At 49.4% G+C, this 18,952-nt stretch overlaps 1 protein-coding gene across 1 annotated transcript in view; it reads left to right on the top strand.

The window, feature by feature from the left end:
* The first annotated feature begins 6,257 nt into the window (after positions 1 to 6,257).
* LOC133271254 (protocadherin alpha-10-like) overlaps positions 6,258 to 18,952 on the top strand; it is a 101,789-nt gene continuing 89,094 nt past the window's right edge. The window contains exons 1-3 of the mRNA XM_061457199.1: positions 6,258 to 8,758; positions 10,443 to 10,483; positions 14,425 to 14,563. Coding sequence (XP_061313183.1) covers positions 6,269 to 8,758; positions 10,443 to 10,483; positions 14,425 to 14,563 — 2,670 coding nt within the window. The 5' untranslated portion in view covers positions 6,258 to 6,268. The remainder of the gene's footprint in view (positions 8,759 to 10,442; positions 10,484 to 14,424; positions 14,564 to 18,952) is intronic.

The raw sequence follows: 18,952 nt of genomic DNA, 5'->3' as shown, positions 1-18,952 counted from the left end.
GGTCTCCGCCGCTGCGCGCCAGCCGGGGTCTGCGTGTGCCAGTGTCGGACGTGAACGACAACGCGCCGGCGTTCCCGCAGGCCGTGTACACGGTGCTGGCGCGGGAGAACAACGCGGCGGGCGCTGAGCTGGCGCGGCTGTGGGCGCGGGACCCGGACGAGGCGGGCAACGGGCGCGTGAGCTACTCGGTGGCGGAGAGCGGCGGCGGGGCCGCGGTGTCGGGCGTCGGGTGGCGTCCGGCGTCGAGCTACGTGTCGGTGGACGCGGAGAGCGGTCGGCTGTGGGCTCTGCAGCCGCTGGACTACGAGGAGCTGCAGGTGCTGCAGTTCGAGGTGCGGGCGGTGGACGCGGGGGAGCCGGCGCTGTGCGGCAACGCCACGGTGCAGCTCTTCGTGCTGGACGAGAACGACAACGCGCCGGTGCTGCTGCCGCCTGCCGGGGGCGGGCCGGGCGCCGGGGCCGCGGGCTCGGCGGCGTCGGGTGCGGACTCTTTGGCGCTGTGGGCGTGGGCGTCGTGGGGGGCGCCGGCGGGGCAGGTGTTGGCGAAGATCCGCGCGGTGGACGCGGACTCGGGCTACAACGCGTGGCTGCGCTACGAGCTGTGGGAGCCTCGGGGCAAGGGCCCGTTCCGCGTGGGGCTTTACAGCGGCGAGGTGAGCACGGCGCGGGCGCTGGAGGAGGCGGACGGCCCTCGGCAGCGCCTGGTGATCGTGGTGCGGGACCACGGCGAGCCTGCGCGCTCGGCCACGGCCACGCTGAGCGTGTCGCTGGTGGAGGGCGCCGAGGCGGCGCTGGCGGCTGGAACCTCAGGGTCTTTGGGGGAGGGGCTCCGGCCGGCAGAGGGCGGTGCGGTAGCTTCGGTGGCATCGGCGACGACGACGAACGTGTGGCTGGTGGTGGCCATCTGCGTGGTGTCGAGCCTTTTCCTGCTGGCGGTGGTGCTGTATGGGGCGGCGAGGTGGGCGCCGCGGGCAGCCGTTTTGTCGGGTCCCGGTCCTGCCACTCTCGTGTGCGCCAGCGAAGTGGGGAGCTGGTCGTACTCGCAGCGCCAGAGCCGGAGCCTGTGCGTGGCGGACGGTGCGGGCAAGAGCGACCTGATGGTTTTCAGCCCCAACTTCCCACCGCCGCCCGATTCCGCAGCGAAAGTGACGCATCCGGAGGCGCCCGTTCTGCTGCAGACGGTCAGTGGCGCTCCCACCCTTCCTTTCCCACCCTTCCTTACCCCGGCACCGTCTTCCCCAGTCGCCTTTCTCGCCCGCTCGATAAGCAGGCGCTCTCTGAGCTGGGTTCCGCCCTCGGGACTGAGGGCGATATGTGTTTGGTGGGCATCTTAGTGTCTGCCTCCGAATTCTCCGAAGGACCCCGGCTCTGTTGATGGGGTGAAGGGAAAGATCTCCCCAAGAATGCAGTCTCTTTCGTTATGAGGGATGTTTTATCATCTTTCCTGATCCTCCTCTGGAAGAGATTAGATGCCAGGTGTCATTTGGGATTTCAGTAGTTTCCCTACCTGTGGTGGATTTTCTCCATTTTGATTTCCTCATTAGAGTTATAATGAAATTGAGGGAGCCGTTTTAGACTTCTCTGTGTGCTTTTTCAAGGATGTTGTAGCTCTGCTCAGCATGGGAAAGTTTTCAGGCAAAGGACTGTGGCTCGCTGTATTTGTCAGAAAGGGAAAGTCCTTTCGTATTTCTGCATTGCTGAATCATGCTATAGATTTCCATTTCTCGCTTTTGGATGGGCTTTCAGCATTTGTATCATCATCATTGACAGCCTCAGGAATGAACTGTAAACTTTCTGTCGAAGGACCCAAAATTCTCCTCGACTTTAGGTAACATTGTAATGTTGTGCTATGCTCATGAGGTCCAAATTGTGGATCAGTTCCATCAGAGGTAAAAAACTTGAAGGGTCAATTAAAGAGAGTCTGCTGAACACAGTTTATTACATCGTCTGTATGTTTTTTGTGAGGCTCTTGTTAATGGCAACAGGTGTTGATTTCTACTCCTGACCACTGAAGTAGCGTGACACACTGGGTAGCTTTGATGTTCTTTCAATATTTGCATCAGCAGCCACACTCTTACAAAGGAAATAAACCCTCATAACTAACCCATAAATCCAAATTGTCCTACAAAACCAATCTGTTACACTGGGAGGCTTGACAACATTTTTGTTGTTCTGTCAAAGAACAATGAATTCCACTGCAATTTAGAGCTGTTATCACCTTTTGAACATTTCAAGTGTGCTGCACACTGTATGATACAATTGGCATGTAGTTTTATTTAAAGTGGTCTCATTTTTTGGAAGGGTGTCCAAATGCTGGAGTGAGCTCTGATTTTTGGAATAAAACAAGCATGTCAAGGAGGTGAGTGTGGCAGTGGCCTTGAGTAGGGCCTGGACACTTGATAGGGGTGACCTTGAGTAGTGGGAAGACTTGTCTGAATTGGAAGTCTTCGGGAGGATCATGGGCCATGTAGCAAGGTAGTAATGGAGATGACATACTTGTCCTGAGAGCACATCTCTCAAACTGGGGAGAAGACCAGGGTAAAGCATGAAGCAGGAAAGGCACAGCCTATTCCAGTCCAGGATCCTTTCCCAGGATCCAGACAGTTTGGACTTGGAGGCCTTCTGGATCTTAAGATAATATGTGATACTGAAATGTCAATCTTTTGATTTTGAGAATCTTTCACCAGGGATAGTTCCTTTTGCTGTTGCTGGCTGATGTAAGAAACGTGGGTTAAGAGCTGGTGAGATGCTGACTGCTAAATAGTGTCTGATGAATCTTTTTGATCCTGCTTTGGGAAAGTTGTTGTAGGAAGCTAATGTTTCAGCCTGCTGTCCTTGTATAGTGGTGGGCATCTACAGCATTTCCACAGGCATTCATGTTGCTATGGTGGTTTGTTGGTCCTGCTGAGGCAGGATTTCTCAGGAAATGTGGCTGTAATCTCTGTGTGCTTGACTTCCTCTCCTTGTGTACCTGCATCATCAGCTTTGGTAGAGATGATGTATCCTGTTGTCAAGCGTGGCTCATTTTGATGTCTGGATATACATGCCCAGCTTTGGTTTTCCAGCATTTAATGTGGTTCTCTTGAAGAATAAGATCCTTGTGATCTGGGATCAGAGGTATCAGAGCTCTAATCCAAACATTTTTAATAACTCAATTTCAAATGGAACTTTACTATGCGGAAAAGGTATCACTCCATATGTTGTGGTGCCAATCCTGAGGGAAGGTATGTGCAAAGACCTGGGTCATGATCTGAGGGGGGTTTAGAGCTGAGACATGTCCTTATGGTGCAGCAACCTTTGAGTATTGTGGCAGTGATGACATTGAGTAGGGCCTGTGTCTCCATCATTGGAAGCATGACTTTGAGCAGGGTAGAGCTTTCCCTTAAGGAAATGGAGATGCTGGGGAGAAGGCAGTCTGTGTCATTGAGGAAGAACTGAAAATGTCTGCTTAGCTGTGGAGGTCACATTTCCCATGGCATGGGATAGAGGATGCCAATAGATAACCTGAAGTTCTCTGCCTTGCAGAGCTGCTCTCCTGGGATCCTCTCAGGGCCTCCAGAAGTTCTACATATCTTTGCAGCCTGGTGTCTTCAGTGCTTCTGAAGATAACTGCTGTACAAAAATCATTTGTTTTTGACATGGAGTGTCATTGATTAAAAAATAAGATCTTTACAAAATTTGTATCAGATTTCTGTTCTTAGTTTTGTGAGGGAGGGGAAGAAGTGCTCTTTGTAATCAAGTTGTCAGCAAGCTTTCTCTTGCAGTAGATAGGATGTGTTCCTTCTGTTTTCTTTATAATGGAAAGGGCTATCCCTTGTTTTGTTTGTGGTTTTTTTTTTTGTCATATTGGCAATGTGTTGGAAACGGGATGAGATAGAGATTGTGGAATTTTGGCACCTGTCAGGTGCCTGGCTTTTGGGGAATATTCATGAGTGTGTGGGAAGGTTTTTCCACTCTCCTGAGCTGAGGATGTCGCTAAGAGAATGTCACTAACTTTCAGGTTTCCCTCCTGCTTCCTATTTGATAGAGATGCGTGAGGGAGCACCATACAATGTTAAGTATTTTCAAAGCTTCTGGAGAACATGAATAATTTTTTCTGTCCAGCATCCCCTGAGATTGCAGATAATGTTAAGGGACAAAGTGTCAAAACCGATTCTGCTGTACTGAAAGTGTTTCTTTTTCTGAAGATGCCAGTGATGCTAGAGGTAAGTCATTATAGAGAATGTGTTTGAGAGGCTGATGTACTTCTGTTGTCATTTAGTTGTGGTTCTTCCTGTTGTATCGATGAGTGTTGCCTGGATTGAAATGCCTGTAGATTTAGAGAAAAAAGCACCACTACCTGTCCTCGTTCCCTTCCTGCTGCTGCATGTCAGAGGTTAAGAAGGTGGAAGCAAAGACAGATGGAGTGATCTTGATGCGTTCTTTGGATTGGATGCATTGGGCACTAAGGGGATGTTCTCGGTGAAAACGCTGTGGTGTTACCTTGGCTTTAATTTGGGTGTGTGATGACTGAATCATGCTAATGACTGGGAGCTATGTATGGCACGGGGACTAAGGCCCTGGGAATGGAGGTTCTTGCTGTGTTGTTCTAGCAGAGCCTTGCTGCCTGAAAAAAAAGAGTGATCCTCAAGTTCATTCTGCAGGTGGATGATGAGGGTGGAATAATGGGTGTTTTTCGAGGTACCTGGAGAGCACTCAGGAGTTGTGGTTCACCCATGTTTTCTGAGCTTTTGTGAAGGGTTGTGTTGCTGAACTGTGACGGGTTTGATTTTCTGAACAAGTTTCCCCTGAGTAGTTTGGAGCCTTTGGGGTCTGTTTCATTACAGGTTCCAGTACCTGGTCTTCTGTTACAAAGGGTGATGGATTGTTCTGCTGTAACAGAGCTGTTCTTTGCCATTTGATTGCCTTTCTCTGTTATTTGCTGGGTGCTGGAGAGGACTGAGGGCTGGAGAGTTTGGCCTTCATTGTGAAGAGAGGGGAAGTTGAAGATGCATGGATGGGATGAAAGCAGGAAGGCTCTTCTGTGACCAGAGGAATGGAAGGTGGTATGGAAGACGAATGAGAGCTCTTACCAAAGGGCATGTCAGTGGTTCATAGCAACCATGGTGGAACTATTTTAAGAACAATTTGGTAATGGACAAAAAGAACACGAAGAAACAAGAATGGAAGCAGAAGAGAAATGGAACAAAAGAGAGCACAGCATGGCAAGAAATAAAAAAGAGGACTAGCAAAAGAAATGTAGGAAAGGAAGGACTCGGTGGGAGAAAAAAAAAAGGATGATATGATTGAAGATATTACCAGCTTGCTCTAATGTTATCTGGAAATGCTAAATGGAGTTGAGGAACTCAGCATCTTTGGTACTCATGGACACTCTGCAAGGCTTGATGAAGTGTGCTGAGGAAGACGAAAAAGGGTTCATGCTAAAGGGCCTGTCCATTCTTCCTTGTGAACGAGCTGTGTGCTTTGGGAATGTTTATTAAAGGAAGTAAAGAACAGAAGAGACAAAGATGAAAGTGGAAAAGGAGTGTAGGAAACATAGGCAAGGGAAGAGAATGGAAAAGAAATAATTAAGAATATGAAGAGAGAAACGAGAGGAGAGAAAGAGTAGCAGAAGGAAATGAAAAAAGGAAGGAGAAAGGAAGGAGGGAAGAGATGATGACGAGTTCTCACCGAGGTCACTTCTGGTCGGGGAGCAGAACAGTTCTGTAGCTGCTCCTCCCGTGGGCAGAGCACCGCGCTCGGCCGCTGCTGCCCCCTCATTAGCGGGAATGTGTCCGTCTATGATGGTGTCCGCCGCGGCGCCGGAGCTGACTGGGAGATGTCACCGAGAGGAGAGGTACTGGGGAGAAGTGACGGGAAAAGGGCGTAAAGAGCAAGATAGGGCTGGGTAAGAATGAAAAGGGAGAATGGAGAACAGATAAAACATTGAGAATGTGAATAAGGGAAAAATCAGGCGAAGAAAGAGGAAGAAGGAAAGGAATGTACGCAAGCAAAAAACACGGAATAAGGAAAACAAGGAAACAACGGAAAGAAGATGAGGCGAGCGAGAGGAGCTGTCCGGATCCGGAGGATTGGGACTGTCAGAAAGCGTCTGAGGCGCTGGAGCAGCACACGGTGTCGCTGCAGGCTCAGAAACGGCGTGTCGGCGGCTCCGCCTCAGTGAGAGAGGCGGAAAGCCCGGCTGTGAGCGCGGGGAGGGGGCGCGCGGGCCGAGCAGGAGAGCCGGCGCATCCAGGCGTCGGCGGGGAACAGTGCGGGGCCCGGGTCAATGCCGAAGGCTGCGATGGCCATGAAAATGGGCGTGTGTGATGGTGCCTTGGTGGTGGTGCTGCAGTTGGCCTGGGCGCTGGTCGGCGGGCAGGTGCGGTACTCGGTGCCGGAGGAAGCCAAGGCCGGCACGGTGGTGGGCCGGCTGGCGCAGGACCTGGGCCTGGAGGCGGGCGAGCCGGAGGCGCGGCGGCTGCGGCTGGTGTCGCAGGGCCGGCGGGCGAGCGTGGAGGTGAGCGGGGCGAGCGGGGCGCTGGTGGTGAGCTCGCGGCTGGACCGGGAGGAGCTGTGTGGGAAGAGCGCGCCGTGCTCCCTGCGGCTGGAGGTGCTGGTGGAGCGGCCGCTGCGCGTCTTCCATGTGGAGCTGGAGGTCACCGACATCAACGACAACGCCCCGGTCTTCCCCGCTGCCCGGAAAAACCTCAGCATCGCTGAGATGTCTTTGCCGGGTTCTCGTTTCCCACTGGAGGGCGCGTCGGATGCAGATGTCGGACCTAACGCTCAGCTCTCCTATAGCCTCATCCCCAGCGAGCATTTCGCTTTGGATTTACAAAAAAACGAGGAGGAGGGTGAGTCGTTATTCCTAGTGCTTAGGAAACCTCTGGACCGCGAGACGATGCCGATTCACCGTTTGGTGCTAACTGCAAGCGACGGGGGCCGTCCGCCACTGACGGGCACGATGGAGCTGGTGATCTCGGTGCTGGACGCCAACGACAACGCTCCCCAGTTCAACCAATCGGTATATAAAGTGCAGCTGCCGGAAAATTCTGAAAGCGGTACTATAGTGTACAGAGTAACAGCCACGGATTTGGATGAGGGGACAAACAGGGATGTCTCGTACTCTCTGCAGAGCCTGTTCCCTCAGGATGGAAGAGACGTTTTCGGGATCGACAGAAATAGCGGAGAGATTCGACTCCAGGGAGACATAGACTTTGAGGATATTGGTGTCTATCGCCTGCAAGTGGATGCGGCAGATCAGGGGAGCCCACCTCTGTCTGGACACTGCAAAGTTGTGGTGGAGGTGCTGGACGTGAACGACAACGCGCCGGACGTGGTTGTGACGTCGCTGTCGGTGCCGGTGCCGGAGGACGCGGCAGTGGGGACGGTGGTGGCTCTGCTGAGCGTGTCGGACCGAGATTCGGGAGCGAACGGACGCGTGCGCTGCACGGTGTGGCCGCCGGCGCCGTTCGGTCTGGTGTCGACATTCGCGGGCTCGTACTCCCTGGTGCTGCGGGAGGCGCTGGACAGGGAGCGGGTGTCTGAGTACGAATTAGAAGTGCGAGCGGAGGACGGCGGGGCGCCGCCGCTGCGCGCCAGTCGCGATCTGCGTGTGCCGGTGTCGGACGTGAACGACAACGCGCCGGCGTTCGCACAGGCCGTGTACACGGTGCTGGCGCGGGAGAACAACGCTGCGGGCGCGGAGCTGGCGCGGCTGTGGGCGCGGGACCCGGACGAGGCGGGCAACGGGCGCGTGAGCTACTCGGTGGCGGAGAGCGGCGTCGGGGCCGCGGTGTCGGGCGTCGGGTGGCGTCCGGCGTCGAGCTACGTGTCGGTGGACGCGGAGAGCGGTCGGCTGTGGGCGCTGCAGCCGCTGGACTACGAGGAGCTGCAGGTGCTGCAGTTCGAGGTGCGGGCGGTGGACGCGGGGGAGCCGGCGCTGTGCGGCAACACCACGGTGCAGCTCTTCGTGCTGGACGAGAACGACAACGCGCCGGTGCTGCTGCCGCCTGCCGGGGGCGGGCCGGGCGTCGGGGCCGCGGGCTCGGCGGCGTCGGGTGCGGACTCTTTGGCGCTGTGGGCGTGGGCGTCGTGGGGGGCGCCGGCGGGGCAGGTGTTGGCGAAGATCCGCGCGGTGGACGCGGACTCGGGCTACAACGCGTGGCTGCGCTACGAGCTGTGGGAGCCGCGGGGCAAGGGCCCGTTCCGCGTGGGGCTTTACAGCGGCGAGGTGAGCACGACGCGGGCGCTGGAGGAGGCGGACGGCCCTCTGCAGCGCCTGGTGATCGTGGTGCGGGACCACGGCGAGCCTGCGCGCTCGGCCACGGCCACGCTGAGCGTGTCGCTGGTGGAGGGCGCCGAGGCGGCGCTGGTAGCCACGAGCTCGGGCTCGTTGGGGGCGGGGCTCCGGCCGGCGCAGAGCGGCGCATTGGCTGCGGCATCTGCGGCGACGACGACGAACGTGTGGCTGGTGGTGGCCATCTGCGTGGTGTCGAGCCTGTTCTTGCTGGCGGTGGTGCTGTATGGGGCGGCGAGGTGGGCTCCGCGGTCGGCCGTGCTGTCGGGTCCCGGTCCTGCCACGCTCGTGTGCGCCAGCGAAGTGGGGAGCTGGTCGTACTCGCAGCGCCAGAGCCGGAGCCTGTGCGTGACGGACGGTGCGGGCAAGAGCGACCTGATGGTTTTCAGCCCCAACTTCCCTCCACCGCCCTGCCCCTCGGTAGGGAACGGTTCTGCTGGGAAGGGGCCGTCTGTCTCCCCGGTTGCTTCTGCCGCGGTAAGTGTATTCACAAAAGCTTTTTCTCTCAATTGAGTATTGTTTCCTCGTGAATTAGGAGATTGAGGTCATAATTTGCGTTGAAAGGGTGTGTGGAAAGATACAGTCTAAATCCATCGTGAAAGGTGGACATCTCGATGTTGGCTGCATTTTGTTGTAGTGTGTTCTAATCTAGGTGTTTCATGGTTTTGCTTATTAATTGTTGTTGGTGACCCCGGGAGTCGCGGGAGACAAGCCTCATGCTATCATGGTCAGCAAGTCTCGTTTATTTAGCGTGATACACTCATTTTTATAGCCCGCGGTGTTAGGTACATTGTCTGCCAGGATACAGCAAAATCATTGGTTAATCGGTATTGACGCAGGGGTCTCTAGGTAACTGTAACCACTTCTTGTTTCAACTTATTTTGACATATCCCAGCTTGCTCAAGCATTATCATTGCGCTTATCTCAACAAGATGTACATCCTGTTTCTTGAGCAACTCAGAATAAGCATCAACCACAAGATAATTGCGGCCTTGAGGCGCAGCCCTGAGGCCTATCTTTCCACCAGCTGCACAGTATCATGACCCCTGTTACTTAGCCATTCTGCTGTTAAGCTCTCTACACTTCCCCCGTTTTCTTTAGTAGCAAGCATAGCCATGTTATGATTAAAAGCATTCGATATCATTTTTTGCAAACACTGCATAATACATGGTAAAAGCAAAATTGCAAGCAAAACTATAGCCAACACCAAAACAATTTTTTCTATCAAAGTGATTAACCAGGGAGATAATCCAAAGGACGCTAACCAGTTTGTGAAAGGATCATTTGTCTCTTGTAATTTTCGCATATTGTCTTTTAACAGTGCCAATTGTTTATGAATGGAATTAGAGTGATCAGAAAGATTCATGCAGCACATGCCTTCAAATTCATCGCACCCATGACCTTGTGCAAGGAGTAAAAAATCTATAGCAGCTCGATTTTGGAGAACTGCATGTCTGACTCCTTCTAAGTCTGTGGCCAGATCTGACAAAATACTTGTTGTGATGTTTATTTGTTTCCCTGTCCAGCAAGCCAATTTTCTCAATTGGGTGAGAGCTTGGGCAGATGCTACACCAGGAGCGAAAATACTGGCTAGAATAACCTCGGGAGGGTCCCAAAGTGTGACAGTATCGTGACAGTCTGAGCCCAACTGTGTGGTTGCCCTTTTGTGGCGTATACGAGTATGGTTGGCCTTAAGAACTGTCATGATATCAGGTGCAAACATTGTTAAATGGCCTATATAACAGGGTCCTCCTACCGGACTTCTAGGAACTCCTTGCCATGCTCTATCACCGCAGATAAGAAAATATCCATCAGGTAGATAACCTGTATGAGAAGTTATGACAGTTTCATGGGTAATGTGTCGGCAATATGCAGTTTCATTATATGGTCTATATGACGAGACGTTTACTGGGCGATCCTGGAGTTTATGAGGGTTAAATTCAAGGCAATAATTTGCAGGTGCAGAGCCAAGTAAGTTAATTTCTTGGATTTCAGAAACATTCTTATAACAAAAGGGGTTGAAGGAATAATTAGTTGGGACCCCTACCAAACAAGTTCTAAAAGGATCAGAAGCTTTAGCAAGAGCAAGACATAAACTACTTTGATTAACCTTTTCAGCCCATGTGACCCACATGTTTTTTCGCTCTTCGATTTTGTTTAGAGTGTCCCAAGTTCCTGTGTTGAGGCCGAAAACGGCGACAAGTACGATCCCAATCTTCAGGTTTAACTTGCCACAGGAGCGGAATACCCACATCTTTACCGCACTTAATCTCTAGAGACACTGTGGTCAGTGCAGTTTGAATTTGGAAAAGAATCTCCTGGACCCGATACTTTAGGTATCGCTGTTCCAGATCTTCCCTATTTTCGATTAATGGATATGTTAACGGAGAATTTATGAGAGGTGTTATGCCTGCTTCAGCCAATAGTGCTCTATAAGGATTGTTATTACGATGGGGACTCCAGGTGCAGTTTACGCAAGCACCATGTGCTTGCAAATGACTTTGGGACACCCAAACCTTTTGATGACAACCTCCACACTTGATTTTAATCCAAGCTCTATGATCTTGTAAACACACTAAACAATAATGAATAGGAGACAGAATTCGATTAAATAGTTTAACAAGTTCCCAAAACAAATGGAATTCTGCCTCTTCTTGGGTTGAATAGGATAGGCGAATTCCAAAACGCCTTTCAAGCGGTTCCAGCAACGGGCGTAGGATCAGCTGCAGACGATGACGGCGGCGGAGTTCTGGGCTGTTCATTCGTCTGTACAGCTCGAGTCCAACGAGCAGGGATCCACTTGGGTCCTGTTGGGGTAGAAACACAAACATAGCCCCTCCCCCAATAAAGTACTTGGGCTGGGGGTTGCCATAAACCTGTCGTTAGATCTTTATATCGTACATAGATAGGCGGCATAGGGGTTGGTTCCTTTTGAAAATGTTTGATGGCTGGGGGTAATTTTTCTTCCCCAAATATACAGAGATGGTTCAACACAAATAAAGCTCGTAATAGTTTTTCTGAGGGGGTCAGGAGGTCTGGGTATTTAGTAACATATGTTTTGAGAGTGTTGTTAGCCCTTTCTACTATTGCTTGGCCAGTTGGATTATGGGGGATACCCTTAGTATGTTTAATTCCCCAAAATAGCATATATTTTTGGAAACGTTCACTGATGTATGCTGGGCCATTGTCTGTTTTAACTTCTTTAGGGACTCCCATTATAGCTATACAGCTATTCAAATGTTTTTCTACATGCGTTGTCTTTTCACCTGTTTGAGCAGTTGCCCAAATGTAATGACTATACGTATCAATGGTAACATGAACATATTTTAACTTCCCAAAATGGGGTATATGAGTAACGTCCATTTGCCATATTTGATTTGAGTCTAATCCTTTGGGATTAACTCCCATGCTTAAGCCTACTCCCCCTTGAGGATAACTACAAACAGAACAGGTTTTAATGATAGCACGAGCTTCATGTATGGGAATATCAAATTCTTTAGCCAATCCTTTAGCATTTTGGTGGAAAATATTATGACTTTCCCTCGCAGCAATGCTGCGGGGAATTATTGTTGGTTGTTGTATAGCTACCAACTTATCGGCCCTTGCATTTCCTTCCCCTAGGCCCATATCCCACTTATGACTTCTAATATGGAGTATAGAATAGGGATAGGCCCTGGCATGTATCACCCTCTTAAGGGATAAAAAGAGTTCCCCAAGCCTAGGATTTGTAACATCCTTAATAGCAGCATCTTCAACACGAGAAGCTACTGTCACAACATATAAAGAATCAGAGATAACATTAAGAGGCTGTTGGAACGTGTGAAGGGTCCAGATAACAGCTAAAAGTTCAAGGGTTTGAAGATTGTCCTCAGGTGTGGCGTCGAGAATGTGATGACACCACGTATTTCCTTGTTTCCATGTAGCTGCTGCTCTCAAGGTCCTGTGTCCTGCATCAGTAAAAACTGTGATAGCATCTGTAATAGGTGATTCGCTCCTAAGAGGTTTGACAATCCATTGCCAATGACCGAGCCATGCTAAAGCGCTAGGTTTAACTTTTGACGTGAGTACCTTACAAGGAGCGCTCAGCAAGGCAAGGGCTAGGTCAGTATCATTGAGAAGAAACCAATCTAAGTCAGAATGTTCCATGGGCAAGTAAATAGTTTCAGGTTCTTTGCCACTAATTTCAATAGTCCGTAGTCGGCCTTTGCGTATCAGGGTTGCTAATCGTTCCAATTTCTTTGTAATTGATTTTCGCTGCTGTAATTGTGGAGTTAACCATTCAATAACTAAGGTTTCCTGGGCCTTGTCCCCCGCGTTCGTTATTTGGATAATTGCTGCTAGAAGATGGTCCGCCGTGTTCCATATAACCAGATCTAAAGGGAGGACTGGATCACGGCGAGAGACAAAACCAGTTGTAACACAATGCATAATGTCTTGAAAAGCTTGTAATTGTGTTGGAGACAATGTTACAGGTGTAGCCGGGTCAGTGCCCTTAAGTAAAGGGCGTAAAGTATCAAGAAGGTCATTAGGGATTCCTGTTACCGGTTTAAGCCACTGTAAATCTCCCATTAATCGTTGGACTTCATATAAATTGGTTGGAATATTAGCAACCAACATTTTTTGTGGACGTATAACCCTATCGGTGATAATCCATCCCAAATATTTCCAAGGGGCAGTAGATTGAAGTTTTTGTTCAGATACCTTTAGTCCCTGGCGATATAACAGTATTATAATCATTTGAAGTTGTTCAGTAGAAAAGGGGTATTTCTGAGCAAATAGTAAATCGTCCATATAGTGATATATAATAACGTCAGGCAAATTTTTTCGTATTGGCTGTAAGGCAGCGTCCACAAACAGCTGGCAGAGGGTGGGGGAATTGCGCATACCTTGTGGAAGCACTTTCCATTCAAACCTTTTATCAGGTTCTCCTCTATTTTGGGCAGGTAAGGTGAATGCAAAGCGTTTGGTATCCTGAGGATGTAAAGGAATTGTGAAAAAACAGTCCTTTAAATCAATAACCAAAAGGGACCAATCTCGTGGTATCATAGCTGGGTTTGGGAGGCCGGGCTGTAAAGCCCCCATAGGTTCCATTTGAGAATTAATTGCGCGCAGATCATGTAATAAACGATAGGATCCAGACTTTTTCTTTATCACAAAAATGGGGGTATTCCACGGACTGACGGATGGCGTCAAGTGGCCAAGTTGTAACTGTTCGGCCACTAATTTATGCGCCTGTAAGAGGCTTTCCCCTTTTAATGGCCATTGCTTAACGACCACAGGTGTATTAGTGGTCCATGTAAGAGGTATCGGGAAAGCCCAAGCAATGGCCGTTATGCTAAAGGGGAGTCTGTTAATTTAAGTCCCAATTGTGCTAACACATCACGACCCAAAATGCAATCAACTTCATCAGGGAGTAGAGTAAGGGAGAAGGGGGCGGAAGCCTGTTTCCCCTCCAAAAGGACGGTTAACACTGGTGTCTGTCGTGCAAGTCGAATCCCTCCTATTCCTGTTATAGCATTATTAATTGAAATTGTGGGCCATGAATCAGGGTATAATTTAGAGTCTATAATACAAGAATCAGCGCCTGTGTCAAGAAGAGCTTTTGACAGGGATAGGGTACGGCCTTGCCATAGGATTGTACAACAACGTTTTGGTCTTTCCGAAAGGTTGAGGCTTAGCATAGTAATTTTTCCTGTAGATCCTAATTGTCCTTGTCGTTTAGGTAAATTTCGTGGTGATACTGGTGTGGTAGAGAGGAGAGGAATAAATTGAGCAATCTTTTCGCCTTTTGGGACAGTCAATGGAGGGAAATTGGTACGAGCAAGGATAAAAATTTCTCCAGTGGAATCAGGATCTATCACACCAGGGTCGATGTAGAGACCGTGTAAGGTAGCTGAGGAACGGCCCAATATTATACCTCCCACCGGCCGATTATTAATCAAAATGGGACCTTGAATGCCTGTAGGGACGGCGTGGATATCTGTATTGTAGAAGGTAACATCTACAGCTGTTGCCAGGTCATATCCGAGGCTACCGCTTGTTGCAGGGACGAGGTTGTTGCAGGTTGGGCGGCTATTTGTGTCTTGGCGCGGCTCATCCTCGCGCTGGCCGGGGGGTTTCCCTGGTTATGTCGCCTACGGCAGGCGTTGGTATTATGACTGGATGATTGACACGGTCCGCACCAAACACCAGGGGCCTGGCATTCGCGACGAGTGTGGCCGGGTCTCCCGCATCGATAACATTTTATGCGGGTGGTTGGGGTTAGAGAACGAGTTTGCGCAAGTGCCGCCTGGAGGGGTGCAAGGGCTGTGCCAAGACCTTCACTAATTTTATTGAGAGCTTCTACTACAAAAATTTGATTACCTGAGGGGAGCGTGTTTGCCTTGTCCAACAAATCTTGAATCACCCAATTACCCGGAGCAGTTGTTATAAGGGAGCGTGTTACCTGATTGCCATTTTGTATGATGCATTGTTTCAGGAGAGCATCCTGCATGTGATCTGCTACTCCTGCTTTAGAAAGGGCTTGCATTAACTTATCAACAAATGACCCAAGGGATTCCTCTCTTCCTTGTTTAATATTCATATACATAGGGGGTCCTCCAGGCTCTCGGACTTTGTCCATCGCTCGCTTCGCCACCCTCATTGCTTCCCTTAATTTCTCTGCCCCTATGCCTGCCTGGGCATCTGTTCGAGTATAATCACCATTCCCTAGTAGTTCATTCATTGTTATTCCAAAGAGGGGGTCTCCTTGAATACGGGGTAAAGCTACTGAAGCAGCAGCTTCTTCCCCCCATCGGGCATCAAATGTAAGTTTTTGGTGAGGGGTATAGATTAGACGAGCGATACCCTTAATGTCTACAGGCAAGAGAATCATCGAATTAAATAAGTAATCAAGCATCTGTTTGGCCGGTTCACTGGTGACACCGAATTGAGCGACTGTGGCACGAAGTTGAGCCAATAATTTCCAATCAATTTGAGTAATCTCCGCCCTATAACCGCCGCCAGGCCGAGGGTGAAAAATAACAGGAAAAGCCATGGAAGTAGTAACATGGTCTTGTGCCGCATCGGCAAGGACCCTATCTCCGCTTTCGACTCCGTGGCGTGCCAAAGCAGCCCAAGCTTCCCGTCTCTGACTTGCCATAGCCTCCGCGAGGTCCGAAAGGGCTCCGGGGAACGGCTCCGTGGCATTGAGAGACAAGGGAAGGGAGTTTTGAGGAGACTCAGGCGGTCCGTTTTCAGGAACGGGGGCAGACGGAGGAGACGGGGGAGAGGGGGGTGGGGGGGGGAGAGGAGGAGGCGGAGGAGGAGGGGGGGGTATCTCGATTGACGAGACGGTCGGCGGATTAGGGGCAGAGGGATCGTAGTGACGATTTAGATCTTGTGCCAAACGGGCACTTTCGGCCGCACGTTTCTCCGCCTGTACCATTAAGAGTTCGTTATGTATCAAACGCCATAATTTGGATAACTTTTTAGCAGTTTTATCATCATCTAATGTAAGATCCCATAATTTATCACCGTAGCGACGCCATTCCGATAACTGGTGGACTGAATGGGGATCATCAAAAATACCGAGAGACCGAGCGTGGGAAAGAAGGGAAGGGAGGTCCTTATCTAAATCTAAGCCTTTTAACCCCCGACGACGGAGGAAGGCAGTAAAAAGATCATACGCCGCTTGCCTGTCCATATTTACCGGTTCCGTTGCACCCTCCAGGCGTCGGCAGCGCGTAGCAGCAGAGCCAGCCGATGCTGCACTCCGGGCCAAAGCAGGAAGCAAGCAGCACACCGATGTGTCACTGCTGTCCCACAGAAGCCGTCTTTAAGTCGAGACCTGCACCCAACGCAACTCCTTTGGGTCCTTGTTCCGGTTGGTCCCAAGTCCCTGTTCGGGCGCCAATATGTTGGTGACCCCGGGAGTCGCGGGAGACAAGCCTCATGCTATCATGGTCAGCAAGTCTCGTTTATTTAGCGTGATACACTCATTTTTATAGCCCGCGGTGTTAGGTACATTGTCTGCCAGGATACAGCAAAATCATTGGTTAATCGGTATTGACGCAGGGGTCTCTAGGTAACTGTAACCACTTCTTGTTTCAACTTATTTTGACATATCCCAGCTTGCTCAAGCATTATCATTGCGCTTATCTCAACAAGATGTACATCCTGTTTCTTGAGCAACTCAGAATAAGCATCAACCACAAGATAATTGCGGCCTTGAGGCGCAGCCCTGAGGCCTATCTTTCCACCAGCTGCACAGTATCATGACCCCTGTTACTTAGCCATTCTGCTGTTAAGCTCTCTACAAATTGTGATGGTTCTTCTGATATGAAGATTCCTATTGCATTATATTTTGGTCTTTTTTTAACTTGAGGCAATGTTCTTCTAGAAGTTACTGTAAAACTGGTCATCCCACTGGCTTTCTTGGAAACTTTCTGGTAATCTCTTCACTGTGTTAAGAGAGTAGGACCTACGCAAAACATTTGAAGTGTTGGTGAACCTTATAATTCTGCAAACATGAATTAGATTCATTTTCTTGTGCAGTCTCTTCACCTTTTTGATTGGCACTGAGAACTTAGCTGACATAATTGGCATATCACAAGTTCTTGATGCCAAGGGTGTAATTTCAGAACCTGACATTACCTTTCCAGAGTCAATCACTGTTCTGGTGAAGCTGCATTTTGACTCATCTGCTCAGCTTTGTGGTGTCCTACCTGGAAAACCTTTTGCCATTTTCCCACCTAGGTCTTCAGGGTCGACTCTTCATGTGTTCTTCCGAGCAGAGCTGTGATTTAACTCTGCAGACTAATAGCTCCTGTTACCCTTGTTACATCAGTCTCCATGACTTTTTTTTTTTTTTTGAGAACCTTTGATGATCTATTAAATGGCACAGTTCTGACAAAGATGTCTGCAGGACTGCTGTGTTGACCTTAGTATTTTGTTCAAGTGACCAGGTTTGATTTTTCTGCCATCTGCTATCATGACTTGCGTGCCTCTTCCAGCCTTGTCTCATTCTGTGTATTTTCAGTTGTGTACCTTTTCCTGTTTTACAGGTACGGCAGCTTTTTTAGTTCTGGCTGCTTTACAGTGCTGGTTTCCAGTCTTTTCTTAATCAGAAGTCTTTCCTCCCTTTTGATTCTCCTCTGAATGAGAGATGGTGCAGGGTGACCACAGTTGGACCACAGAACTCCACATTGCTCTCTGTTCAGCTTGCATGTCGCAGTTTGTAAAGTACTACAGAGTTATTATGGTCATGGGCAAGACAGTAGAAGCATTTAATGTTGCTCTTTTTGAAGTATGATGTAAATGCACTTTCTAATATAAAATGCTTGTTGATAGAAGAGCATGAACTGAGGTAGGTGTGAAAAAAATGCAGCTATAGTGCTGTGTTAGACAACATGTATTGCTAGAGGGCTTGGTTTGGGTGGGTAGAACTGTAGAAGCACCTCAGCTGTGGTTCCTGAATGCGCTAGTTCCATGTAATCTGCAGTGGTAGGCTTTGAATACCCCATAAAATAAACTTGCATCTTGTTGGTGAGCTCCTTATGATGATCATGTGAATATGAACTGGGATGACACTTGAAACTCCTGGTACCCCCATAGGCTGCATGGTTTAGCTTGTCCTCCTCAGAAGATGTAATTGTATGTGAAAGCCATGCTGCCAGATAGTGTCTCTGATTTCAGAATTTGTGTGCTTTGCTATCACTGTGGTTCACTGTCTTGTAACCTCTCAAGATGAACTTTATCTCAAGAAAATGATGTGAGGCTTCAGGTTTCATTTCTGTATCTGCCTTCATGGCAGTGGGTATAGGAATGCTGGCAATAAAGCAGGGATTTCAGAGTCTTGACAAAAACTTTGTTTTTCTAGCCCTGCTCTCCTGACATCATTAACAATGATCCTTGAACTCGGCCCTGATAATGAAGAGATGGAAATAAATCAAGACAACTGTTAGAATAACAATAGTGTAATTAAAGATGACTTATTGACAGACCTAGTTTGATTGTTTTAGCATTTGGTATCTTCATTTGGTTTTGACCTCATTTTGCATCATTTTGCTTCTGTGGTGGAACCAGCAGCTACCATGTGAAATCCATCTTGTATTGCTGCCTGGCCTGTGTGGCGGGTTAGCAGCCAGGGTCTGTGTTTACATCAGTGGGTAAGGGGAGCCTGGAAACACGGTGTAAGACAAACTGAACCTTGCCAGAGCACTGATATGACCCTTTTGTGTAGTGTTGTTACATCACGGGTAGATGGCTGTACTCTATACCCTGTAGCAGCTCATCTCAATCAGTAATGGACGCATTTTCTCACTGTGCTCTGAGAGCCTGTCTGCCAAAAAAGGTAAGAAATCTTGTCATTCACTGTGCACCTACAAGTGGGGAATTAAACTTACAGGAAATACATCACTGGGACACATAGACTATTAGAGATGCTCCCTGAGCTATTTCACCCTTCCAAGAGGATTTGTGCTATGTGGATTGTGCTTAGATTGACATATAGATTTAGGGAGTCACTGATGGAGTTGAAAGCCTTTGGAATTTGTATGCATCCATGGTTTATGTTTGACCTATACTTCAAAAGGCAAAACCATTGTTAGTTATTTGTAATATGATGGCTGTATACTATTATTTACTGTATGAAAACCAAGGGGAGTTGTACAGCTACATCAGTGTTACAAA

The sequence above is a fragment of the Pezoporus flaviventris genome, unplaced genomic scaffold, assembly GCF_033815535.1.
Source record: "Pezoporus flaviventris isolate CSIRO_AGI_PZ_B2104156 unplaced genomic scaffold, CSIRO_AGI_Pfla_v1 ptg000023l, whole genome shotgun sequence".
In the NCBI taxonomy this organism is placed as follows: domain Eukaryota; kingdom Metazoa; phylum Chordata; class Aves; order Psittaciformes; family Psittacidae; genus Pezoporus; species Pezoporus flaviventris.
Note: the sequence above shows the minus strand (reverse complement) of the source record. Positions and strands in the feature narration are given on the sequence as shown.